Source organism: Loxodonta africana, chromosome 27 (genome assembly GCF_030014295.1).
Source record: "Loxodonta africana isolate mLoxAfr1 chromosome 27, mLoxAfr1.hap2, whole genome shotgun sequence".
Classification (NCBI taxonomy): Eukaryota; Metazoa; Chordata; class Mammalia; order Proboscidea; family Elephantidae; genus Loxodonta; species Loxodonta africana.
Window position 1 is genome coordinate 31,515,815 of NC_087368.1, and position 26,333 is coordinate 31,542,147.

General features: G+C 46.3%; 1 protein-coding gene across 2 annotated transcripts in view; it reads left to right on the forward strand.

Annotated features, from left to right (window-relative positions):
- The window catches only part of GPD1L (glycerol-3-phosphate dehydrogenase 1 like), a 70,475-nt gene extending 45,003 nt beyond the window's left edge, over positions 1 to 25,472 (forward strand). The window contains exons 6-8 of one of the 2 annotated variants that reach the window (XM_010595590.3): positions 4,209 to 4,442; positions 5,111 to 5,217; positions 10,069 to 25,469. In XM_010595590.3, coding sequence (XP_010593892.2) covers positions 4,209 to 4,442; positions 5,111 to 5,217; positions 10,069 to 10,165 — 438 coding nt within the window. In that variant the 3' untranslated portion in view covers positions 10,166 to 25,469. Of the gene's footprint in view, positions 1 to 4,208; positions 4,443 to 5,110; positions 5,218 to 10,068 lie in introns of both variants that reach the window. The other variant, XM_023554882.2, reaches the window with a different exon arrangement.
- The last annotated feature ends 861 nt before the right edge of the window (positions 25,473 to 26,333 follow it).

A 26,333-nucleotide genomic window follows, 5' to 3' on the forward strand; every position in this document is an offset into this window, starting at 1 on the left:
AGGTATTCTCAGCAAGTCACTGACCCCTCTGAGCCTTGGTTCCCCCAGCCAGGAAGTGGGATGATAGGTACATGCATCACAGAATAGTCTTGAGAAAGAAAATGAGACAGTTTATGCAGTGGGCCTGGCATAGGTCACTGTTGGCACTTAAACAACAACCCCTCTGTGGGAGCCCCTGCTTGAATGGAAGTCTTTCTCCCATTCGGTCTGCAGACATTCACTGGGGTTGGTTTGTCAGGTAACAGTCATCTTGTCAAGCAGAGGGTCTGACACAGGGACACAATCCAGAAATTCAGTTGGAGGTGTTAGAGAACAATTTCAGCCCATCCAACCACATGACCAATGGTCCTCATGGTAGGGTGCTCCATGTTGCCTTGGCAACATCAATGAGTCTGTTGGGTAGACACGTAACAGTCAGCCTGAAGGCTTCTGCATGTCCCCAGGTTGCCCGATGACAGGTGTCCCTAGAGGAATGTCAACCATGAGAGGCCCTTGAAAGGTCTCGTCCAGGCCCTGAATTTTACACCTGAGGCAGACAGCCCAGAGGGGTGGAGTGATTGGTCCAAGGTCCAACAGCAACAAGGCAGAGTGAGAACCAGATTGCAGGGACCCCTGTGTCTCCCCGCGGCTTCTTTAGTCTGGCTGCCATGTGTCTGAGCTTGTTTGGACCTGGCTTAGCATCTGCACAGCACCGCATCCTAAAAGGCCTGTGTGTTCCATCCCAGCCCCGCAGCTGGTCCCACCTGGAGCAGAACCAGGCCCCACCTCGCCCCTTAGCATCTCCTGGGACTCCTTTCACACTGCTTCCCCCTCCTTCCTTCCCGTGATGTCTCAGATGCTAAGACTGCACTAAGCCGTGAAACCACCCCACTTCCTCATCACTGTGTGCACGCTGGCAGGTAGTTGGGGATGATGGGTGTCAGGAACCTGATGAAACCTACAGTTTGTATGCAGGGGTGGCAGGAAGGGTTGAGAAGCTTTCATAGGTACAGGCAGAAATGAATACCTCATGAAAACACAAGCTCATAAGACCTGATCTGCAGGGGCTCTGCCTGCGTCAGTAGGAACCAAAGAATAAATGGAGCCCAGCCTTCGACAGCAGTGGGTTTTTAGTGGGTTGGGCCTTCATCCAAAAAAACCCAAACTCGTTGCTGTCGAGTTGATTCCAACTCATAGCGACCCTATAGGACAGAGTAGAACTGCCCCATAGGGTTTCTAAGGAGCAACTGGTAAATTAGAACTGCTAACCTTTTGATTAGCAGCCATAGGTCTTAACCACTGCACCGCCAGGGCTCCTCCGGCCTTCATGGCAGGGGAGTAATAGACTTGGAAGCTACTCCATTGTCTTTTCAAGCTCTAAACCTCACCAAGAGACTGTTTAGGACATGCAAGTAGCATGGATTTGTCTAAAACCCAAATGGGTTTATGCCAGCTTTCTGATCATTTTTAGAGATTTTCTAGTTTTTCATTTCTGGATTGATAACTATAAGAATAGCTAGCAACCAAAGTAAGCTCTAGGTTATTACCGAGGAGGGAAAGAAGATACCTGTAGGGCCCTCTGTAGGCTCCCCAGCACACTGCTTCCTCCTGTCTTGGGATGCGCATTGTCAAATCTCTTTTCCCACCCAGATTCTCAGCTCCTGGAAGACAAGCTCTGTGTCTGATCCACCTTTGTAGCTCCCCTTGGGGGGCACCCTCGGCTCACCTTCCCCCAGCACCACACTGTCTCCCCAGGGTCCAGGGCCCAGCGTGGTGCTTCCCACGCCAGGTACATGCTCACTGTACATGGGTTGAAATGAGGTCTCAGATTTTCAGTACTTCTTATGGAAGATCACTATTTTCTGCCAGGTATTATAGTTATTTGTACACACATTTTATTTTATTTTTTTATTAGAGCCAGAGTCAGCAAACTTTTTAAATAAAGAGCCTGTTTTAGGCTGATTTCCTTAGAGAAGCAAAACCAGTGAAGTGTATAAATATATATAGAAAAAAAAATAGATTTATATCAAGGAAATGGTCATAGAGGCTGGAACATCCCAAGTCCGTAGGTCAAGCTGGAAGCTTCTCCTGATTCACATAGTCGCAGGGGCTGGTGAACCCAAGATTGGCGGGTCAGACAGCAGGGCTCTGGCTCATAGGCTTCGAAGACCGATGAATCCCAACATCGGCAGGCAAGACGGCAGGTAAGCTGCTAGCTCAAGTCCCGAGAACTGGAGGTCAGACAAACAGGAGCCCACCTGCAGGATCCAGCACAAGCAAGCGCTAGCAAGCCTGGCCAGAAAGTCCACCTATATTCAATGCTGGCCACATGCCCAAGGAAACTCCCTTTCAGCTGATGGACTGCTCACGGCTGATCTCATCATGGAGGTGATCCCATCATTATAGACTGCCGGACTGCCTTGTAACTACCGAATCACTGGGGATCGTGGCCCAGCCAAGTTGACACACAACATTAATGATCACAGGGCCAGACAAAATGTTTTAGGCTTTGTTGGCCATGCAGCCTATTGGGTGCTAATCAGCTATGCTGTTGTAGGCCAAAAGCAGCCGTAGATAATATGTTAATGATGGGCACTGATGTGTTCCCATAAAACTTTATGTGGAAAAACAGGCAGTTGGCCTGCAGCAATTCCTCATGACCCACCAGTTCCACTCCTAAAGTCCATAGCCAACAGACATGCCTGCACTGAGCACCAAGGGAATCCATGGGTGGCACGTATGGTTAATTAAACACTTGACTACCAGCCAGAAGGTTGGCAGTCCTGGTGCCTCGGAAGACAGACCTGGCAGTCTGCTTCCGAAAGGTCACAGCCTTGAAAACCCTTATGGAGCACAGTTCTACTCTACACATACGGGGTCATCATGAGTCAGAATGGACTCGATGACAACTAACGACAATAACAGTCACCAAAGGATGTGTACCAAGGTATCTACAGCAGCACCATTTATAATGTCCCCAAAGTGGAAGCTACCCCAGTGTCAGTTGACGGAAGAATGGATAAATTTATTCATGCAACAGAATACTATGGAGATGTTAAAATAAATATGCTGCCTATGAAATGTAGGTGAATGTCACAAATGTAATGTTGAACGGAGCCAGAGGAGCCAGCCAGACACAGAAGATGACATATGGTGTGGTTTCATTTGTATAAAGTTCAAAGATGGGCAGAAGGAATCCGTGTGGCCAGAAGTCGGGAGAGTGGGGGTTGACTGGAGGGGGCTGCAGGGGCTTTCCTGGGAGCTGGTTATGTTCTTTCTCTTAGTCCGAGTGCTGGTTTTGTGGGTGTATTCAGTTTGTGAAAATTCATCAAGCCGTGTACTTAGGAGTTGTACACTTTTCTGTATGAATGTTACAGCTTAATTAAATAAGTAAAACCACTGTCGTCCAGTCAGCTCTGACTCATGACAACCCCACGTGTGTCAGAGTAGAACTACTCCGTAAGGCTTTCAAGACCGACCTCTCGGAAGTAGATCACCAGGTCTGTTTTCTGAGGCACCTCTGGGTGGACTCGAACCTCCAACCTTTCAGTAAGCCTCTGAGCACGTTAACTGTTTGCATCACTCAGGGATTCCATAAAACCAAAAAAACCAAACCTTTTACTGTTGAGTCAGTTCTGACATATGGTGACCCTAGTGGACAGAATAGAACTGCCTCATAGGGTTTCCATGGAGCAGCTGTGGATTCGAACTCTTAACTTAAGCTGAACTCTTAACCACCCACCGCACGGGCTTCAGTAGCATTCAATAAAAAACTCATAAAAGGTAAAGCAGTTTTCCCAGACAGCGTTTGACCACAGATTCTCTGGCTGGTATTCTTCAACAGTTGCCTTCTGCTGAGCCCACATCTGGCTCTTGGTCCTCTAGGTGGGCATAGAGAGGCCCTGTCCCCCCGTCCTCTGCCTCACCCCTGTGTACAAGAGTAGAGCCCAGGGATGTGCGTGAACCAGCTGAGCACTTTGCAGGTGGAGCCAGCGTCCCTGTCTGTCCCTGCCCTGCTCACTCCCGCTGGGCAGACAGCACCTCCAGCATCCCCTTCTGTCCCTGCCCTGCTCACTCCCACTGGGCAGATAGCACCCCCAGCATCCCCTTCTGTCCCTGCCCTGCTCACTCCCGCTGGGCAGACAGCACCCCCAGCATCCCCTTCTGTCCCTGCCCCGCCCTCTTCCGCTGGGCAGACAGCACCCCCATCTTTGTTGTGTCTTTTGCAGAACATCGTAGCCGTGGGAGCCGGGTTCTGCGACGGCCTGCACTGCGGGGACAACACCAAAGCTGCTGTCATCCGCCTAGGACTCATGGAGATGATCTCATTTGCCAGAATCTTCTGCAGGGGCCATGTGTCCACTGCCACCTTCCTGGAGAGCTGCGGGGTGGCCGACCTGATCACCACCTGCTACGGGGGCCGGAACCGCAGAGTGGCCGAAGCGTTTGCCAGGACGGGCAAGGTAGCCCTCACCTTCCCTCTCCACCTCTCTCCCTCCTCACTCAAGACTCCTGGGTTGCCCAAGACTAAGGCCCCCAGACACCCTGCTCACTCAGCACTGAAGTCACTCCCATAGTCCACTTCTCAGCCAAAGATTAGACAGGCCTATGAAACAAACACTAACACACGTGAGGAACGAGCTCTTAGTTCAGTCAAGTATATGAGACCAAATGGGCAACACCTGCCTAAAAGTAAGATGAGAAGGTAGAAGGGGACAGGAAAGTTGGACAAACGGACATGGGGAACCTGAGGTGGAAAGGGGGGAGTGCTGTCACATTGCAGGGATTGCGACCAACGTCACAAACAATCTGTATAAATTTTTGAATGAGAAAATAATTTGTGCAGCAAACTTTCACCTAAAGGACAATAAAACTAAAAAAAAGAAGACTCCCGGGTGGGTGTAAGCGCAGCCTGGTGAAGATGAAAGTCAGTGTTCGTAGTCTGCTGGGCTCCTTCTGTCTTCACGTCAAAGTTCTTGACTCTTGTGTCCTTTATCTTGTAGGTTGTTGTGCTTTTTTTGGCCTGCAGCAGGGGCTCCCAGTCTCTCCTCTTAAAATAAGTGATTTTCTAGTCTTTATTGGAGATTTTCTGCGTCCCTTATTTCTTACTCCCTTAACCTTTGCTTTTAAGACTATCGAAGAACTGGAGAAAGAGATGCTGAATGGGCAGAAGCTCCAGGGGCCTCAGACTTCCGCGGAAGTGTACCGCATCCTTAAGCAGAAGGGACTGATCGACAAGTAAGTCTCCCAGTTCCCCAGGAGACCAGATACATGTCCACCCTCCACTCCTCCCGAAGGCCAGCCCAGTGTACCTGAGCACTAGCTCCTTGCCAGGTGCGCCTGGGGCGCGAATGGGTTAATTCAGCCCTTTGTGTGAACACGTGGGCAGGAGACACCTACCCAACTTGAAAACGAGTGTTCACACAAAACCCCAAACCAGGCTCAACTCCAGGGAGGAGAGCTCAGCTGTACGGCACATCGTGAAATGCCAGGCTCGAGATTGGTTTGTCCTGCCGTGTGTCTGGGGAGAGCTCTGTGCCCTGAGTTTTTAAATTTTTAAAAGCCTCCCCTGGCAGTCACAGGCCTGATAAATGCTTAGGCAACGTGTTCTCCCATGGTACTCCTTGGGAGAGGGACAGTTTGGTTGCCTGAGAGAGGAGGGAGCTGGGTGCTATATCGATGCTGTCACTTGTGGCTAGTCCTTAGCACACTCGTCTTTCTGAGCTGGGAGATGGGTGACAGACAGCGTCTGCCGTCACCTCTGGGTGCAGCCCCGTCATCCTTCCTCAGGTCCGTCCAGATATCTGCAGCTCTCATCCGCTCCTCTTTACCATACCCTGCAGCCCAGCTCACCTCTCCTTTCCCAGGTACAGATTCATCAGCTGTCCATCTCCATACTGAAAGTTGAAAACGAAGGCGGATGGGACGTTTGTCTTCCCTCTTGAATTTCCACTTTACTTTGCTGAAGTGACTTTAGAAACCTGCCTGGCAGAGACAGAAGTTCATTAAAGTGCTGTAGGGGAGGGTAATCACCTTGAAATTGTGGCTAAAAGGACAGGACCTCCGGCAGACATGGTTTTCCTTACGTATTTAGCATAGCCAGCGATTAATCTGTGTCCTGTTGGGCAACTTTAATAACCACTAAGCATTTATCAGGAATTTTTTTAAAAGCCTTAAAAAAATATCTGGGCATTTGGCGAGGGTGAGCTCCCAGCCACGGCTTTAAAATGGCACCTGTGTTAGTGGGGAAGCCAGCCCAGCTTGTACAGGCAAGGTCACAGAAGCTCCACAGACACATCCAAGCTCCTTGAGGGACCAAATTGCTGGGCTGGGGGTGGTGGGACCATGGTCTCGGGGGACACCTAGCTCAGTTGGCATAACAGTTCATAAAGATGGGAGGTGATGCCACCCGTCTCCCAGTCTGGGGTCTAGAGTCCTCAGGGACTGCTCCATCCCTGTGCTGCCCACCTCCTGATGCTGCCTGGGCAGAGCCAAATTCAGTCATTTTCCCTTCATACCGCCTCTTACCTTAGTTTTCTCTTTTTCGTTCCGGCCACTGGCACTCTGGTCTGCCTCAATTTCCTCCCACCGTCCTCTTTTCTGCTGTTACAGACAGAGCGGGGAACAGATGGGCTAGAGATTGGCATTCAAGGTCACCTTGTTGCTGACTGGCCATATGGTTTGGGGCAGTAGAACTGGGCTGCCTAGGGCTTTCAAGGCTGTGGCCTTTTGGAAGCAGGTTGCCAGGCCTTTCTCCTGAGGTGCCTCTGGGTAAATTTGAACCTCCAACCTTTCGGTTAGCAGCCGAGCACTGAACTATTTGTGCCACCAAGGAGCTAGAGGCTTGCTGCCCTTACAGGATTAAGTCCACAGTCCTTAGGCTGGTGTTTGGGGCAGCCTCCCTCAGTCCAGTTCAGTCCAGTAGCAGCTTAACTTGCTCACGGTTGGTCCTATACCCCCAGTCGAACCAGGCTCCTCTTTGCCCCCAGACACCCCCTCCTCAGACTCACAGGTGCTTCTGTTCTCCTGTTTGGCTGCCCAGACCCTGCCCTCCCCCCCCCCGCCTGCCCCGCCCCACTCATCTCAACCTCCGCCACCTTCAGCTGCAGCCTGTGTCTGTCTGCAGGGAAGCTTTTTCTGTATCCTCCAGCCACAAAGACCTTTCCCTGCTTTGAACATACTGTTGAGATCGGGGGTCAGCAGACTTGCCCTGTAAAGTGCTTCTGTAGCCGTGTCAGGCTTTGCCGCAGCCTGGGGTGCGGTCTGTTGTTAGCCGTGTCAGGCTTTGCCGCAGCCTGGGGTGTGGTCTGTCGTGTGGCTGCTTTCCTAAGCCGCCATTGATTGCGTACCCCCACGTGCCAGGCGGAGCCCTGGTGGCGCACTGGTTAAGAGCTCCACCTGCTACATGAATCCACCAGGCTTCATGTGGAAACCCTGTGGGGCAGTCCTACTCTGTCCTGTAGGGTCGCTATGAATCGGAATCGACTCGATGGCAGCGGGTTTGGGGTTTTGGTTTTGGTTATGTGTCAGGCTCTATGCTGCTCGCTTTATACGTAAGTCACTGAATGCTCCCAGCAGTCCGCTTCCCCTGTGCCATTTCACAGAGGAGGAAGCAGGGTCAGAGGGGCTGTGAGACTTGCCCAGAGTTCATAGGCTGTGGAGTCAGACCTGATTAAGTCTACCTGACTCCAGAAAATAACACAACGCTCCATACTTTAAAATACCAACAATTACAGGTAGACAGACAGACAGACGGATGTTGAGCCTGCGCCAGCTCATGGGGACTGTAAGTGCAACAGTTGTCTGGTCCTGTGTTGTCCTCCCGATTGCAGCCGTATTTGAGTCCGTTGTGGGTGCTGTTATACCAGTCCGTCTCACCAGGGGTCGCCCTTGCTGGGCCCTCTACTTCACCAAACATGATGTCTTCCTTCTGGGGGAGCATCTAGCTTAATCGGCAAGACACAGTATATAAAGAAAATGTTCTATGTCCTGCTTTGGTGAGTAGCACCTGGGGCCTTAAAAGCCTGTGAGCGGTCATTTAAGATGCATCTACTGGTCCCACCCCGCCTGGAGCAAGGGACGATGAAGAAAACCAAAGGCACAAGGGAAAGGTCGGTTCAAAGGACTAATGGACCACAGCTACCAAAGCCTTCAACCAGACTGTGTCCAGCACAACTAGATGGTGCCTGGCTACCACCACCGACTGCTCTGACAGGGATCCCAATGAGGGTCCCGGACAGAGCTGGAGAAAAATGTAAAACAAAATCCTAACTCAGAAGAAAAGACCGTACTTACTGGTCACACAGAGACTGCAGAAACCCTGAGAGTGTGGCCCCCAGACACCCTTTTAACTCAGTACTAAAGTCACTCCTGAGGTTTACCCTTCAGTCCAAGAGTAGACAGGCCCATAAAACAAATAGTAATACACGTAGCTCAACCATGTATACAAGACTAAACGGGCACACCAGCCCAGGGACAAGGACGAGAAGGCAGGAGGGGTTAGGAAAGCTGGTAATGGGGAACCCAAGGTTGAGAAGGAGATGGTGTTAACACATTGCAGGGTTGACAGCCAGTGTCACAAAACAATATGTGTATTAATTGTTTAATGATAAACTAATTTGCTCTGAAAACTTCATCTAAAGCACAATAAAAAATAAAATTCAAAGAACTGAAAAAAAAAAAAGAAACCCTAAATGTTTAATGGTTGGGATGATTAACTAAATTACACATGAATAATGGAATATTATCTAGCTATTAAAAAGAATAAGTATGGTGGGTATAGTTATGTCAACACTGAAGTGAATGAAAGAAGTAAGACAATTTATCCACTGTCCTTCAGGTCTGTGAAAACTATACACATTTGCCAGTAGAAATACGAATGATCTCACGATTACTAAATAGATGCTTGGTTTAAAAAAAAAAAAAACCTTTTTTCCTCTGGCAGTTGATCCCTTCTGAAGCCATTTTCAAAGCAGCAAGGCAGACAATGCTCTGTTAAGATCTATAAGGTTTTCACTGGCTAATTTTTAGACGTAGATCACCAGGCTTTTCTTCCTAGTCTTAGCCTGGACGCTCCACTGAAACCTGTCCACCATGGGTGTGACTGTGCTGGTATTTGAAATACTAGTAACATAGCTTCCAGCATCACAGCAACACGCAAGCCACCACAGCACAACACACCGACAGACGAGACGGGTGCTGGACCCACAGTGACAGAATCTCTTAAAGATACAGGATCCATCAGAACTGTTTGGTCTCCTTAAATTGTTCTTTTGTAGGATTCTACCAGCTGATTTTCAGAAAGGCCTTTAAAGACTATTGATTCTGTCAAGCTCACTTTGGGGATGTGTGTGCGTGTGTATGTTTGAAAGCCTGATTGAAATTAACTTAGTTATTTCCCTGGTGATTTCTGCCGTTAAAAAACAAAAACGTTGCTGAGCCAGCCATGGCCTGGGATGTTGTCTTTTCTTGCAGTGGCTCATCAACCCACACCTTTGCACCCTCAGCTGTTTCAAACTTTCGCTTATATCTCTGTTCATACCTTGGAAGAAAAAGCAAAACACTCCCAGCTTCCCGCATGAGATCGGTGCTGCTAACTGCCAGTCCCCCCGTTGTTCCCGCAGCAGTGTGCCAGGCCTGAATTACTTACAGTGACGTAGATGGGCTGCCTCGCCATCCCCTTGGGACTGATCCTTTGGACAAGGGAGAGCAATACCTCCCTGCATTTAAAATGTATCCTCCCATCTTTTAAAATAGCGACAGAAATGGGGACTCGTCCTAGGCTTGACCAGGAGCCTGCGCCCCAGCTGTGTCTGTAAATGGCCACCGGTTGCCCTGTAATCGTTACCATGTGACTTGTTTGGAGAGCTTACACTCCAATCTTAGATCAGGCAGAGCGTGGTCTAGATTGGATCTAGATCTTACAGCAATGGTGCAGAGGCTCTTTGCAGAGTAAATAATAAAGGAGTGAGAGACAGTCCCTTTGTTTTCCCACGTAGCACTCATCTGCAGTCTTGTAGAAGAACTCATTTGTTCCAGGAGGTAAACCAGATGTCTGACCTTGTCTTTGTCTCATGTCTCCCCATCTAGGTTTCCGCTGTTTACTGCAGTGTATCAGATCTGCTACGAAGGAAAACCTGTTAAAGATATGTTGTCTTGCCTCCAGTGCCACCCAGAGCACACATAGAGCGAATTATGCAACGTATTGGCAGAAGGTCTGCCTTTCCAGGCAGTCCTTTGGGTTCAGATGGAAACCAGGACTTGGCAGAAAGATGTTTGCTTGACTGTCGTCCCACAATGGATGTGTATGAATTTTTACAGGTTCATTTTTGAATTGTGAGAGGCAGCTCATTGGCTAAGTTATACTACGCAGTAACTAAACATGCATATGTGTACGTGCGAGGGTGCACTCATATCTCATTCTGCGGGTGTCTCTCTGAACCAAATTAAAGACCTTTTTAAAAAATTTCTTCTGAAAGTTTTGCAACGTGGTAGCCTATAAGATTGGAAGATCTCAGCTAAATTTTCTACATCTAATACGTGTTTGGAAACCCTGGAGGCATAGTGATTAAGTGCTACGGCAGCTAACCAAAAGGTCAACAGTTAAGATCCACCAGGCGCTCCTTGGAAACCCTATGGGGCAGCTCTACTCTGTCCTATAGGGTTGCTATGAGTTGGAATCGACTCCACAGCAGCAGATTTTTTTGTTTTTAATGTGTTTGGGGGGGTGAATTTTTTTCCCCCCTTTCTTTAAAATTTAACTGGCATTAACCCAATGGGGTGGAGGAGAAAGCGTGTTCAAAGGTCAGCATGCTGACATATTTAAACACTGTCCCCAGGCCAGCATAATTAACTGTTTTGATTATGGGTTGATCTTTTTTTTTTTAAACGATTAAATATTTTAAGATAATCCACTTAGATATTTTCTGCTGTGCAGTTTTCTGCATTTTCAGTCTCTTTCTCTTTGTTAGTTACCAGTGTGTTTTCATCAAGACTTAGCAGTGGCAGAAGACAGAAGGCTTATCTGGGACTTTCCCGCTGTGACTGACACATTCTTCCAGATGGCAGCAGACACTTGCACAGTGCTTTTTGTTAGGCAGTGCTTTTTCTTGTTGGATGTCTCTTTTAAGCCTCAAAAATCCCCAGAGAGGGGGCTGCTGCTATTCCTCTTTTAAGACGGAGTTGAGATGCCTGGTGACCTGGTGAGGAGGGGCAGAGCCAGGGGCCAGGCCCGGTGCTCCTCCATCCCACCAAGGCGCCGGGGCCTTTCTAAGATGTCACCGGCCTGATCTCACCTCCAGTTAAATCACCGTGGCCCACGCCACACCACGGGCAGCCTTTTCTGTGGCCAGAGGAAAGCTCCCTGCAGCTCAGGTTGGTGTGCATGTCTGCACGTGACTGCTGAAAGCGAGGTCTACGATTCAGCCGCAGCAGCAGCTTCCCTTGGCGTCTGTTAGAAAGGCAGGCTCCCAGGTCCCAACCCATACCTGAAGTGAGGTGTCAGTGTATCTGCTTTACCAAGGCTGCCAGGTGATTCTGCTTGGTCACTAAAATTTGAGGACCACTACTTACCCTAGATTGGCATTTCTCAAAGCAGGTTCCATAGAGAACAGGTGTCCTGGAATCCAGCAGGTGTTTCCTGGGAAGGTGAGTTTGCGAACACCTGCATCTTCGAACCCCTCTTGAAGGTGTAGAACACATAGTGTCTCGGTGGAGTCTGCCTGATTCCATCTAACCCAGAAGGTCCCGAATGTATTAGACCATGGTGAGTTTTGCAGGAAGGAAACGTGTTCTGGGGACCACAGTTTGGGAACACTGGTCTGGCTGAAGGTGACTTTGGGACAGCTCACGTGTGTCCTGCCTTCCTGTGAGGCTCTGAGTTCTGGACCTTTAGAGTACAGGTTGGCCACATGTCCTAGGTGAAGCTTCAGGGTGACTCCATCAGGTCCAACCAGGTGGGTGTCAGCCTCACTGAAACTCACAGTGGGTGGCATAAGTGCTTTTAATTCTACAGTTAGAATGGGAATTGTGCACCTTCTTAAATAGGATTGGTTTTAGGATAGCATTATACAGTTACCTTACAGAGCACTCAATGTGTTGAACATACGAATGTCATATATGAACATGTGAATTATATGTCCATGGGTTTTAAGTCATTTTGTGAGATTGTGACGTTTTTCTTGTTTGGGATTATTTTTGTTTTTTTAATTTCTGTACCTGAAATGATTGTGGAATAGATTTTTGGGGGGGAGGGGCTGGAATTTTAAAAACTCTATGCAAAATGTTTTGGGGGTATTTTAAGCCGCATACTCTCGTTTACTCAGAAGGATATGAAAGCGCACAAAAACACTACGAATTTCAGCCATTTTAATGTCACTGTTAATCAATTTTTGCTTGTCTGGCGGTAAACCTTTTTTAAAGTTTGTATATAGGTAACACAAAGTGTTGCTTTTTAAGATACGTAAAGGGCTATAAGCTAACGGTGGTGTCTGTTAAGAAGGGTAATCGGATGTGAGGAATCACGGTTTTGTGTGTTTTATATAAGCTCATCTGCACTCAACTTCCTTCTCTGGGTTTTATACGTGAGTGTTTTTTCTTTGCACGTGCTGTCTTACCCTTGAAGTCTGTCGACAGTCCCTCTCGGATATATTCTGTTCTGCACATGACGGTAAAAGGCCAATTTTATAAGTGTGTGCTCTGCTGACTGTAGATATTTATTACGCGATGAGTTATCTATTTTTATAACCACCAGTAATCTGTTGTTTATTTTAATTCACATTGCTTACTAATTATGGTAATAGGGAGGAAGGCATTTGAAGATTCGAAGCATAATTTGTACTATTTCAGCCAGTCTGTGAATGTAAAAGCTACACTGTGGCCTTGCTATAACCCAGCCTACTGTAATATGGAACAGATACCTGTCTTGAAGTCCATCCTAGGAGGTGGAGTCAGAATAAGCTCCTTTGGGTTTTTTCGTTGGACTTTTGACTTTAATATGTCCCATGGCATCGGCCCAAAGAGGCTGTTGGGTGAGGTACCAGGGTGCAGAGGGAATTTTAGTCTTTCCATGAGTTCTGATCCACTAGTCTTTTACTTAGGTGTGTAGTATATTTGTTTACAGACTGGGTGGATGTATACATTTAAAAGCTTGGTTTAATAAACATTTAACCCCCAAACTTGTGCTGTGGGTCCTCTCTTTGAAATATCAATTTAGTTCATAGTTTTATCTTGGTTGGGTCTTTTTTCTGAATTGTATTGCATTAACGTGGAGCCCTGGTGGCACAGTGGTTAGGAGCTCAGGCTGTTAACCAAAAGGTCAGCAGTTTGAAGCCACCAGCAGCTCTCTGGAAACCCTGTGGGGCCGTTCTACTCTGTTCCGTAGGGTCGCTATGAGTCAGAATTGACTCAGTGACAGTGAGTGGTGGTAGTAGTTACATTAACCATACTTAAGGTAATTTTGTTTTTAAAGGAAGATATCGTCCCTACTCCCAGTCCTCAACACATATGCTTAAATTTGTCTGTGTTCACTTCCATTGCTTAATGATTTTTTTCATAATTGTGATTGTAGGATGGGGTACTTCCAGTTCTAACTGTACAGTGGACTCCCTCACCTGAAACACCTGGAAAAGCTAGGAAAGTATGACCAATGTTCTGTATGCAGAGCTGATCCCACCAAAATGTGAGGGAAATCTCCAGGAGCCTGAAAACAAGATGGGATGGACAGCCCAGTCGTAAGGCCATGAAGCAGCTCTGTAGCCACCAAAGGAGGGAGTGGGGTTGTTCTCCATCATCTAAGGACTTGGGTTGTAAAGCTTATGCTGAAACTGGAGCCTTCCAGGGGGTATAAAACTCATGCCATTGAGTCGATTCTGACTCACAGTGACCCTATGGGTCACAGCAGAACTAACGCATAGGGTTTCTGAGGAGTGGCTGGTGGATTCAAACTGCCGACCTTTGGGTTATTAACCAAGCTCTTAGCCACTCCACCAGGGCTCCTCCAAAGGCTATCATGTCAGAAAAATAAATCGCTTTAAATATCCACATACAGCCACAAACAAGGAAGCTGGACTCCAGGTAGAGAAAATGTCTCTGCTAAAAGTTTGTAATCATAGGTCACGACCAGGTTCTGGGTCTGAATTTTTATATCCAGGAAATCACAAAAAGTTGGCATAAAAATGGGAACAAAAAAATAGTCTAGTTATACCCCTAGCTGCCTAACAGAAGCAAACACAAAACAACTAGAGAAATCCACTCTCCATCCAGGCTGCAGGGCTTCCCATAAATAAAGCCCCACGAAATATGCATTTAAAATTAGAAAATTATAAATACAAAGTCATTGATCATGAGTAAAAGTTAACAGATGTCTAAAAACAGAATTAGACCCCCAAAAATTCAGCTAATTAATTGAGCAGTCTGATAGATGCTTCAGAAAGTCATTTCTTGAAGACATAAAAGAACTACAAAAATGTAAGAACAAAATACTATGAAAAGGGGCTAGGAAGATTTGAAAATGAACCATTTAAAATGTCTAAATATGAATAGAGTAACAAACTCATTGGACAGATGAACAGATTAGAAAAGTTTGACAGAGCTGAAGATAGAATTAGCAAACTGGAAAATAGACCTGAGAAAATTAACAGAAAGTAGCAAAGGAAATTTTTGAGAAGCAGTAAGAAGACAGAAGATTCAACATGCTTCTGAGAGGTATTCAGAAGAGACGAGGGAGAAGCAATTTTTGAAAAACTAAAGGTAATTTTTCCATAATTAATTGTTGGCATTTGATTTATGTTATTTTTTATAATACTTTCATTAAATTATCACATGGCCTATAACTTTTTATGATGGTCTGTAAACTAAGTTGGTAGTGAGCTCTTTATTTTTTATTTTTTAGGAAAAAAACTTGCATGAAGAGTCTATAAGCATACGATTCTGTTAATTTACTGAAGTCATTGATTCAAGTTATGGAAACAAGGCAAGTGCCTTTCTTAGTCTGGGTTCTCTAGAGGAGCAAAAATAGCGAAGCATCTAAAGATATATAGAGAGATTCAAGAAAATGGGTCACGCAATTGTGGGGGCTGGCAGGTGCCAAATCCATGGGTCAGACAACAGGTTGATGGTTCAGGTGGTTGCGGGGGCTGACAAACCTGAAACCTGCAGGCCAGGAGACTGGAGGCCTCTGCTGGCTTACTTCCCAAGAACCAGAGGTCAGGGGCGAGAGAGAGCTTTGCCAGAACGTCGGTTTACATCATGAATGAAAGCCACACCGCCAAGGAAGCTCCTCTTCCAACTGATTGGCTGCTCACATCAAGTCAAAAGATGAGAGGTGATTACGTAGTGCCTGCCAAACCACTGAGAATCATAGCCTAGCCTAGGTGATACATACATTGACCGTCACAAGTAACTTTGATTTGGATGAGAGAGGTGTACTATGGGAAGACTTGGATGCAAGCTCCTGCTTCATCATTTAGTATTTGTGTGATTCTAGTCAAGTCAGTTACATTCCTTTTGAACTCCATTTCCCTTGTTAGTGAATAGGGATAGTGTCTGCACAGCCTAGCTCACGGTGTGACTGTAAAGATCATTAAAGAGCAGGAAATCTTTTCACCATATCGAAGGAGAAAATCACATGATCACATCACTAGCTAGTGGCAGAGACAGTGCCGTGCGTTCACTAGATTATCTTCTGGGTTTAAAAAAAACCCATTGCCAATTCCAACTCATAGCTGAACTTACAGGACAGAGTAGAACTGCCCCATAGGGTTTCCAAGAAGCAGCTAGTGGATTTGAACTGCAGACCTTTTGGTTAGCGTCTGAACGCTTAACCACTGTGCCGCCAGGGTTCCTTTTTTTTTCTGAGCACACAAACTATTTCCCAGCAGTTAGTTGGCAACTTGTGATTGAGTTCCAGTAATGGTATATAAAGATAAAGGATGTATGCCACTTCCGGGCCTGGCTCCCTAGATGTTCTGCAGGATTCTCCATTCTCTGTTCTGGGAACTGATTGGACATCAATTTCCAGGACACACAAGAAGCCGTGTGTTGAAGATGATGGAGCCTCTCAGCCTGGATTCCTATATGGCGGGAAAAACCTTCAGCCTGCACTGGGCTGTGGCACGGATAAACAAGAAACACTGTTAAGCCACAGAGACTTGGGGGTTATTTATTACAGCAGCTGTTATAGCTTACCCTGACTGTTACATTGTTAAAAAGATGTTTGAGGATATAAAACAAGAAATAGGACTTGTAGAAATAACAGGTTTAAGGGAATTTGTCAATTGGTTACTCCGTCATACTAGTGTCCGTTTTGGTATCCCTTTTTTGGCCCCCTGGTGGTACAGCAGTGGTGAAGAGCTCAGGCTGCTAACCAGAAGATCAGCAGTTTGAATCTACGAGCTGTGCCTTGAAAACCCTATGGGGCGGTTCTACTCTGTCCTGTGGGGTTTCTATGAGTTGGAATTAGCTCAACAGCAACGGGTTTGGGTCTCTTTTTTTTTTTTTTGGACATAGACTAATGAGGCCGTTTTATCCTGAAGCTAATGAAATTTAAGCTTCAAGACCCTCACTTGCATAGACCTTTCCTAAATCCTGTACCTAACTTTGTTTTCATAAATTTCTATTATTTTTCTTAAAAAAAGTTCTCTTACTCCCAAGTTATAAAAGCTTCTGACCCCTTACAACTAGTCCACCCCTAGCTTCGGGGCTCTGGAGTCAGATGAGGATTTAAATTCTGGACCTGTGTGACCTTGGGCAAGTTACTTAACCTCTCTGGGTCTCAGTTTCCTTGACAATAAATATTTACCTTGTTAGGTTCCTTAAGAAATGAGAATCCAGTTTTCATAGGCCCTGACCATGTTTAAAAAAGAAACCCACTGCCACTGAGTCGATTCCAACTCATAGCAACCCTGTAGGGCAGAGTAGAACTACCCCTTAGGGTCCCCAAGACTGTAAATCTTCACGGAAGCAGACTGCCACATCTCTCTCCTGCAGTGGCTGGTGGCTTTGAACCGCCAACCTTTCGGTTAGCAGCCAAGCTCTTAACCGCTGCACCACCAGGACTCCCCTGACCATATTCAGGAACTTAAAGATGAGAAAAACCAGGTGAGAAAAAGACATACATATTTGGTTTGAATTGCTTGGAGCCTTCCATAGGGAGATGGCCAGGAGGCAGGAAAACGTTCTGGACTACAGATCGAAAGTGAATGACCACAACCAGAAGACAACCCAAACTGTCAAAAGGGGCAAAGGATCTGAACAGGCGTTTCTCCAGAGAAGATCTACAATGGCCAAGAAGCACAGGTAAAGGGGGTCAACATCATCAGCCGTTAGAGAAATGCAAACCAAAGCCACAGTAAGACACCGCGTCACACCCACTAGGATGGCTATTATCAGAAAAATGAAAAGTCACAAGTGTTGGTGAGGACGTGGAGAAATTGGAGCCCTCATCCATTGCTGGCGGGAATGTAAAATGGTGCCGTTGCGCTGGAAAAGTTTGGCAGTTTCTCAAAAAGTTGGACATAGAGTTACTACCGGACCCAGCAAGTCCATTCCTCAGCATATACACAAAAGAATTCAAAGCAGAGACTCTCATACTTGTACACCGATGTTCATGGCAGCACTGTTCACAGTAGACAAGGTAGAAACAACCCAAATGTCCACCCACAGATGAATGGATAAACAAAATGCAGTCTATACGCACACGGGAGTATTACTCTGCCATGAAGAGAACTGAAGTCCTGGTACGTGCTACCACATGGATAAGCCTTGAGAACATTATGCTGAGTGAAATATGTCAGACACCAAAGGACAGATATTGTCTGATCCCACTTTTATGAAATATCTGGAATAGGCAAATGCAAAGAGACAAGTTTATTAGTGGTTAGAGGTCTGGGAGGAGGGGTTAGGAAGCTATTGTCTAAGGGGCTCTGTCTTTCTCTTTGGGATGATGAAAACTTTTGGAAATTAGTAGTGGTAATGATTGCACAGTATGGTAATTGATGTCACTGAATTGTATACTTAAAGATGGTTAAAGTGGGAAATTCTATATTATATAAATTTTTACCACAGAGGTTATTTTAAAAAGTGAGTGAAGCACCCCTAGCCAGATGGCTGTAGGAAGAGAGGTAGTAAGTGATAGTGAGGATGTGCAGAAGCCTTCACCCCCTGCTAGTGGGAATGTGAAATGGTGCAGCCACTTTGGAAAACACTCTAGAAGTTTCCAAAAAGTTAAAGAGTTACCATAAAACCTGTTGCCACCAAGTTGATTCTGACTCATGGCGACCCCATGTGTTATAGAGAAGAATGGCTCTGTAGGGCTTTCTTGGCTATAATCTTTATGGAGGCAGATCGCAAGGGCTCTCTTTTGTGCTCTGCTGGGTGGGTTTAAACTTCCAACCTTTAGGTTAGTAGTCCACTGCAAACTGTTTGCTGTACCCAGGGACCTACAGCGTTACCATATGATCCAACAGTCGCACTCCTAGGTGTGTACCCAAGAGAAGTGAAAACCTGTGTTCATAAATGAGTACGTGAATGTGTACAGCAGCTTTATTCACAAAGAAAGTGGAAACCACCCAAATATTCATCAACTGATGGACAGATAAATAAAATGGGTAAATCATACAATGGAATATTATTTGGCAATAAAAAGAAATGAAGTACTGATACATGATGATAAGTGAAAGTAGCCAATCACAAAAGAACCCATTATTGTGTGATTCCATTTATATGAAATGAGATGGAAGTATGTTAGTGGTTGCCTATTCTGTCTTGGTATCTACTGCTGCTTTAACAGAAATACCACAAGTGGATGGCTTCAACAAAGAGAAATTTGTTCTCTCACAGCCTAGTAGGCTAGAAGTCTAAATTCAGGGCGTCAGCTCTGGGGAAAGGCTTTCTCCGTCGGCTCTGGAGGAAGGTCCTTGTCATCAATCATCCCCTGGGCCAGGAGCTTCTCCACGCAGGAATTCCAGGTCCAAAGGACACACTCTGCTCCCGGCTCCGCTGTCTTGGTTGTATGAGGTCCCCAAGTCTCTGCTTGCTTCCCTTTTATCTCTTGTAAGACAAAAGGTGGTGCAGGCCACACTCCAGGGAAACTCCCTTTACATTGGATCAGGGATGTGACCTGAGCAAGGGTGTTACATCGCACCCTAATCCTCTTTAACCACAGGCAGAGATTATGATTTATAACACAGTATTGGTAATTATGATTTATAACACAATATTGGTAATCATGGCCTAACCAAGTTGACATATTTTGGGGGGACACAATTCATGACACTAGGGATTGGGAATATTGGGGGGAAATGGGGAGTGACTGCTAGTGGAAACAGGGTTTCTTTATGGAGTGACTGAAATGTTCTAAAATTAATGGGGTGAGGGTAACACAACCCTGAGTATACTAACCCCATTGCATGGTACATTTTAAGTGGGCGGATGGGAACCCGGGTATGTGAATTACATCTCAGTAACAGGAGCGAAGAGCTTGGATGTTGTTTGGCCGAGGTCAGTGTCCTGGCAGTTCCCGTGGCAGAGTGGAAGAGAGGAACACCCAAGATGGGGAAGACTGACTCTAAAAACCAACAAAGAAAACGGAAAACGGAGGAGGCGAGCCAGGCTGGGTGTTGTCATGGAAGCAAGAGAAGAGCGTGTTAGTGAGGGCAGTCAGAGTCCAGAAGTGGCCAGGGTGAAGCCTGGGGCTCCTGCACCCCACTCTTCAGGATTGGCTCATTCAGGGTCCAATTGTCACTTGATCCTGCCATCACAAAAGTGTCAAAGCCCCCAGCCTCAGCGAGATGAAAATGGTTTGTTGCAATACCCAAAATAGGCACTTGAGGGCAGCACGGTGCAAAGGTAATTCACCGATATCACTGAACAGATACAGAGTGCATGTAATGTGCTAATATAATGTGTCTGGCAATCCTGTTGATGAGATGGGTGACAATGAAATGGTGATATGGATTTCAGTCATGGCCCCAATTACTCGCCCTTTGCTGAATCTTTGTCCTTGGCCATGAGACTTTACAGTTTCTCTTGCTGAAGGTGTGGAGCCTCTTTCCCCACCCCTCGAATCTGGGCTTGGCTTTGTGACTTGTTTTTGCCAGTGCAGTGTGGCAGAAGTGATGATGTACCAGGTCCAAGGTGCCTCTGCTGTTGCCAGGAGAACCTGGCTGGGCTAGCCTCCTGGAGGATGAGGCACATGGAGCAGAGCTGAGTCATCCCAGTTGCCCCATGTGTGTCAGCTTGGCTGGCCAAGATTCTCAGTGTTTATATGTGATCACCCCCAGATGGGATCTACTGTGAGCAGCCAATCAGTTGAAAGGGAGTTTGCTTGGGTGTGTAGCCTGTATCTGAATATAAGCAGACCTTCTGGCTTTTGCCCTTTCTGGATCCTGCAGCTGCCTCTTGTTCGTCTGACCTCTGGTTTTTGGGACATGAGGTAGCAGCTGACTTGCCGATTTTGGAATTGGGTAATCTTCACAGCCTGTGAGCAAGAGCTCTGCTCTCTGACCTGCCAATCTTGGGTTCACCAGCCCCTGCAGCTAGGTGAATCAGGAGAAGCCTCTATCCTTATCTGCGGACTTGGGACATCCCAGCCTCTAAATCATGTGACCTGTTTCCTTGATATAAATCTCTCTCTCTCTCTCTCTCTCTGTATATATTTATACGCTTCACTGGTTTTGCTTCTCTCCAGAACCCAGCCTAAGACACCTCAGCTGACAGCCAGCTGACCTGTGAGCAAGCTCAGGATCAGCGGAACCACCTAGCTGACCACCTAGGTGTATGAGCAGTAAACACTATTGTTTACGCCACTGAAGTTTAATGATTGTTATACCCCATTATTGTGGCAAGAGATAATTGATGCAGGTGGCCTCAGGAGATGAACTTAGATCTTCTGCTTTTTAAATGACAGCATTCCCTCTCTCTTACCCCCTTCCCTCCATCTTTAAAAACATTTCTTACTCAAGTTTTTGTTATTAGGGTAGAGATCAGTTCAAGAAAGATCTCCATATCCCATAGATTCATTTATTTAAAAAATAGATTCTGTAGATGGGTAGGTAGATAGACAGACATATAGATATCTGTATGTATTACCAAAAAAAAAAAAAAACACATTGCCATCAAGTCAACTCTAACTCCTAGTGACCCTATAGGACAGAGTAACACTGCCCCATAGGATTTCCAAGGAGCGGCTGGTGGATTCCAACCGCCCACCTTTTGGTTAGCAGCGAAGCTCTTAACCACTGTGCCACCAGGGTCCATGTGTATTATACACACAAATATCTTACTTGACCTTACTCTACACCTTTGCTCTTTTTAGTCTCATTTCTAGGATGTAACGAAGATCACATTTTAAATATTTTTACTGCAGCTAAACCCCAAACCAAGCCCGTTGCTATGGAGTCAATTCCGACTCATAGCGACCCTAAAGGACAGAGTAGAACTGCGCCATAGGGTTTCCAAGTAGCCCCTGGTAAGAGTCGAACTGCCGAATTTTTGGTTAGCAGCCATAGAGAGCTCGCAACCACTACGCTGCCAGGTTCCCTTACTGCAGATAGTAGCTCTAATGCGTTTATTTTTAACTGCTGTCTAATTTGCCGTTATATGAGTAAACCTCAGTTTAGTGATCCATTTCTCTGCTGATGGAATTTAGGTTATTTGCGGCTTTTTGCTACTACAGGAAACAATGCAATAAATATTCCCGTGTGTGCCTGCTTATGCACGTGGGTGAGACTTTCTAACGGGTGTATGTTAGCAAGTTGTGGAATACCCACCTCTTCAAGTTTACTAAAATATTATTAAATTGCGTTCCAAAGAGTTTCAACCAATCTGTGTTCCCATCAGCATTTCTGCACGTTTGGCATCACTTCGTGTTGTCATCCCATTTTTTGTTGTTCTTTACCAGTCTTGCCTGTGCATATCCTCTGTCCCTGTGGAGTTGTCTTGTCGTTGTGAACAGATTTGCATAAGCTCTTTATATATTTGGTGGCTTATGTGGATTGCAAAGATCTTCTCCCAGTAATGTATAATTAATAAAAAATATAGCTGAAAGGAAAATTATCTTTAATTTCATCTGATTTCTACTTCTCAGATCTGACTGCTTACTCAGTCCGCCTCCCAGACATCATAAGAAAAGTTTTTCTTTGATTGACACGATCAGAAGTTTTTTTCTTGGCTTTGTTTTTACTTTATTGATTGAGAATCCTCAGTTCCCATCCCCATAATTAGAGACCCTTGAAATGGGTAGTGTGGTCTGTGGACCAACAGCATCACCATCTCCTGGGCTTGTTAGAACAGGAGAACCTCCGGCCCATCCCAGACCTGCCTGAATCAATCAGACTGAATTTTAACAAGATCCCCAGAGACTAGTAAGCACATTCAGTGTGAAAAGCACTGCTCCAGACCGCTCTTTCTCACCTTGGGTCCATATTAAAGTCACTCGGGAAGCTTTTTAAACACTGACCCGACCACGTTCAGTGATTCTGATTTAACTGGGGTAGACTGGGTCCCGGAGTCCCTGGATGGTGCAAATGGTTAATGGTTAACACACTTGGTTGCCAACAGAAAGGTTGGAGTTCGAGTCCGCCCATAGGTGCCTCGGAAGAAAGGTCTGGCAACCTAACGCTGAAAAATCAGCCACTGAAAACTCTGTGGAGCACAGTTTTACTCGGACACACGTGGAGTTGCCATGAGTCAACTCTACAGCATCTGGTGGCAGTGAGAGAGCAGGTCCTAAAAGCAGTGTTTTTTCAAAATTCCTGGGAGATTCTATTGAGCAATTGGGCTGAGGCCCAGGCACGGGTTAGCCAGTGAGCACTGTATGCACCGGCTTGCACTGAGCAAGGCATGCGAGGGCTTCGTCGTATTTCCTTGCTAACCTGTGGTGCACAGTTTCACATGGGTTTTACCACATCGCTGACATGGTGGGGGTCAGGTGAAATTGTGCACTGCAGATTGGTGGGAAGGCACCATGGGGCCTGTGCTGACCTGTCTTACTGGGCCATCCAACCCTACTGAGACCCCTGATGCAGGCCTGTTTTAGGAGCAACCCTGACTTTTTCTATAAACCACTTTCACATGGGAATATTTAGTTGACATATTTTAAGCAACTGGGTTTACAATTGTTTAATAAAACTGACTAACTGGCTCTCCGGAGAGGATCCACCCATCCCTCTCCCAAGGAATCAGAGTGTACCAGGCCAGTTACACCTTCTGCTCTCTGACCACCCCCTCCGAGTGGGTGTTCAAAGCTCTGTTGACAAAGATGGTCTGTGTTCCTCAGAGAGGCCAGCGGAAGCCCCCGCGGAGGGCAGGCTGCCAAGGGTGTGCTGGTTTTCCTTGGTTCCGCTTTAGATCCAGCTTACAAATGTGCTCTGCAAGGCACGGTTACTACTTTAAGCCGTGTTCACCCAAAAACAACTGCTTCCTTGCTCCTGCCAACATATTAAATACAATAAGAAACATTCTGGGGAGACACTACTATTTGTTTCTTTCTAAAGCCACCCAGTCCCGATCTTACCTTTGCCAAGGACGATACGGCAACAGCAAGCCGTCAAATCCACCTCCCTCCCTTGACTCATCATCTCTCCAAGGATTTTCCCCAATGCTCTGGCTTCCTGGTGTGTGTCTTTGTGCCCGTTATGTTTGGCATCTCACGGCAGTGGCCACCATAAACATGGGGGCTGACAATCTCCTGGAGGGGGGTGGGGGAGGAGAGTACAGTATCCATCTTTCATATCCACAAAGGTGGTAAACTTTACTGGGGGTTCCTTGACACCCCCTTCTCATTTATGATCCTGCCCTATCACTGTCTCAGATGGAGGCCTGGTGGTACAGTGGTTAAGACCTTGGCTGCTAACCAAAAGGTCAGCAGTTTGAATCCACCAACAGCTCCTTGAAAAGCCTTCGGGACAGTTCTACCCTGTCCTATAGGGTCACTATGAGTTGGAATTGCCCTGACAGTGATGGGTTTTTGGTTCTATAGCTGTCTCAGGTAGTGAGTGTCCCTGCAACGCCCCAGCACCAAAGCTGAGGCCACTTCTCGATATTGAAGGAAACAGGAATGGGAAAGGTACATGTTTATTCATGCATCCTGACCTTACCCATCTCACAGATACAGGTATGAGGCCCTCTGACCTTGCTTTCTATGGTATTTTCAGCCACCTCAGAGCTGTGGCTTGTTGAACGGGAGACGCTGTAAGAATCAAAGGCCCCCAGGTTCGTGAAATCTACACCAGACAGGGAGCTTACAGGTGTCCGAATAGCTTCTTGGGTTCACTTCACAGGTAGCTGAATGGCTAAGCTGTTAACTTGATCTGTTTCTCTCAAACTAGGCCAAGGAACCCTGCTTTATCTACCCAATTTAAAAAAAAAAAAAAACTTTGCTGCCAAGCCAATTCATGGTGACCCTGTGTGTTACGGGCAGAACTGCTCCATAGGATCTCCTTGGGTATAATCTTTAGGGGGGAACCTTGGTGGCCTAGTGGTTAAGTGCTACGGCTGCTAACCAAAAGGTCGCCAGTTCGAATCCACCAGGCGCTCCTTGGAAACTCTATGGGGCAGTTCTACTCTGCCCTATAGGGTCACTATGAGTTGGAATCAACTCGACGGCAATGGGTTTTTTGGGGAATCTTTAGGGAAGCAGATTGCTGGCTTTTCTTCTGCAGCACCACTGGGTGGGTTCTAACTGCCGACCTTTCAGTTAATAGCTGAGTGCAGATCGCTTGCACCATCCAGGGCCCTGCTTATCGACCCGATATCAAGTGCTAATTCTCCTGTGTTTATGACACTTTCCTAATTCCAAATATGGGGCATTTCCCTATGATCGAAAGCAGACTCATTGGAGGGTTTAATGCAGTAAAAAGATCTCAAACTGGGTACTCCAAGACGAGACTTTGAGAGAGGACAGACCTCCTTTGACTCAGCAATTCAAAGATTTTTCCATGGGGGCCGCTCTGTCCTAGCAGAAGCCCGTGTGGCTTGCTCAGCAGTGCAGTACCTGGGCCCTGCCATAAGCAACTACCTCTGTTTTGATCTTTGCTAAAGATTTTTGCTTAATTCGCCAGCGCACTACTTCTCTGATCACGTTACACGTCTGCACCTGTGTGTGTGCGTGACCGCACTTGCGCATGTCCTTTGTAAATAACAGCCTGCACTTTTCTTTCCACCAGTCCTTGCTTACTCCCCTACCCTGACCTTTTAATTTTGTTTTTTTTAAACTGGTATCATTCTTTCAAATTGGAGCGCCAATAAATAATGCAGTAACTGGGGCCTGATTGCCCTGCCGCCTGGAGGTGGACACACGTGCAATCAAGTCCAGGTTTCCTGGTGATTTCTGAAGAAGGGTGTCAGCCATTTGTAACAGAGTTGTTTTCACTCCCAAACAACCCACGACAACTTCTAAGACATCTCAGATGTCCTCGGCAAACTCCAGCCTGCGTGTGCCTGCATCTGCTGTCTCCACCTAGATTTGACGTGATCACCGTTTCCTTCATTCAGTACGTGTATCTGCAGGTGTGTCTGTGTTCTCGGTTCAGAGAGCTGCTTTCTTCGTGGATGTCTATGGCAGAGCCTTCTTGGGTAACAGACTGGGGGGGGGGCGGGTGTGTGTGTGTGTGTGTGTGTGTGTGTGTGTGTGTGTGTGTGTCAGAGAGAGAGAGAGAATATGAAACAGTGTCCCATAGGTTAGTTTCATCTGATTGTTCTGTCTAGATTTCTAGGTCTCTCTGTGCGTTCTCCTACCTCCCTTCACAATGTCATCTCTCTTCCTTTCTCCCTCTTGCTTTTCTTCATTCCTAACCACCATATGCAGTCCCACCCTCCTTAACTGGCCTTAGTAGAGAATGTTATGCATACTTCCAAAGTAATTAAGCTTAGGAAGTTTTAGCATTCTCTGTTATTAAATGGGGAGCCCTGGTGGCACAGTGGTTAAGAGCTTGGCTGCTAACCAAAATGTCGGCAGTTCGAATCCACCAGCCGCTCCCTGGAAACCCTATGGGGCAGTTCTACTCTGTCTTATAGGGTCACTATGAGTCGGAATCGACTCGACAGCAACGGGTTTGGTTTTGGTTATTAAATGGTAGTGCAATAGAATGATTTCCCTTTTTTCTCCTTAAAGAAAGGGAAGGAGTGGTAATTCAATTGCTTTCTTTTGTCTCTCATTTTGCTAGTGCCACATGTATAGATTCGTTGGTCAAAATTTCTATCATACTGTATGAGTCCACTTTTTTTTTCATTTTACAGTAAATCAAGAGCAATTCCCATAGCATTAAATAAAAAAAAAAATAGCCTCAGAAAATGTATTTAACCATTTGCCTGTTGATGGCATTTTAGAGTTTTTTTTTTTTTAATTTTTAATCCAC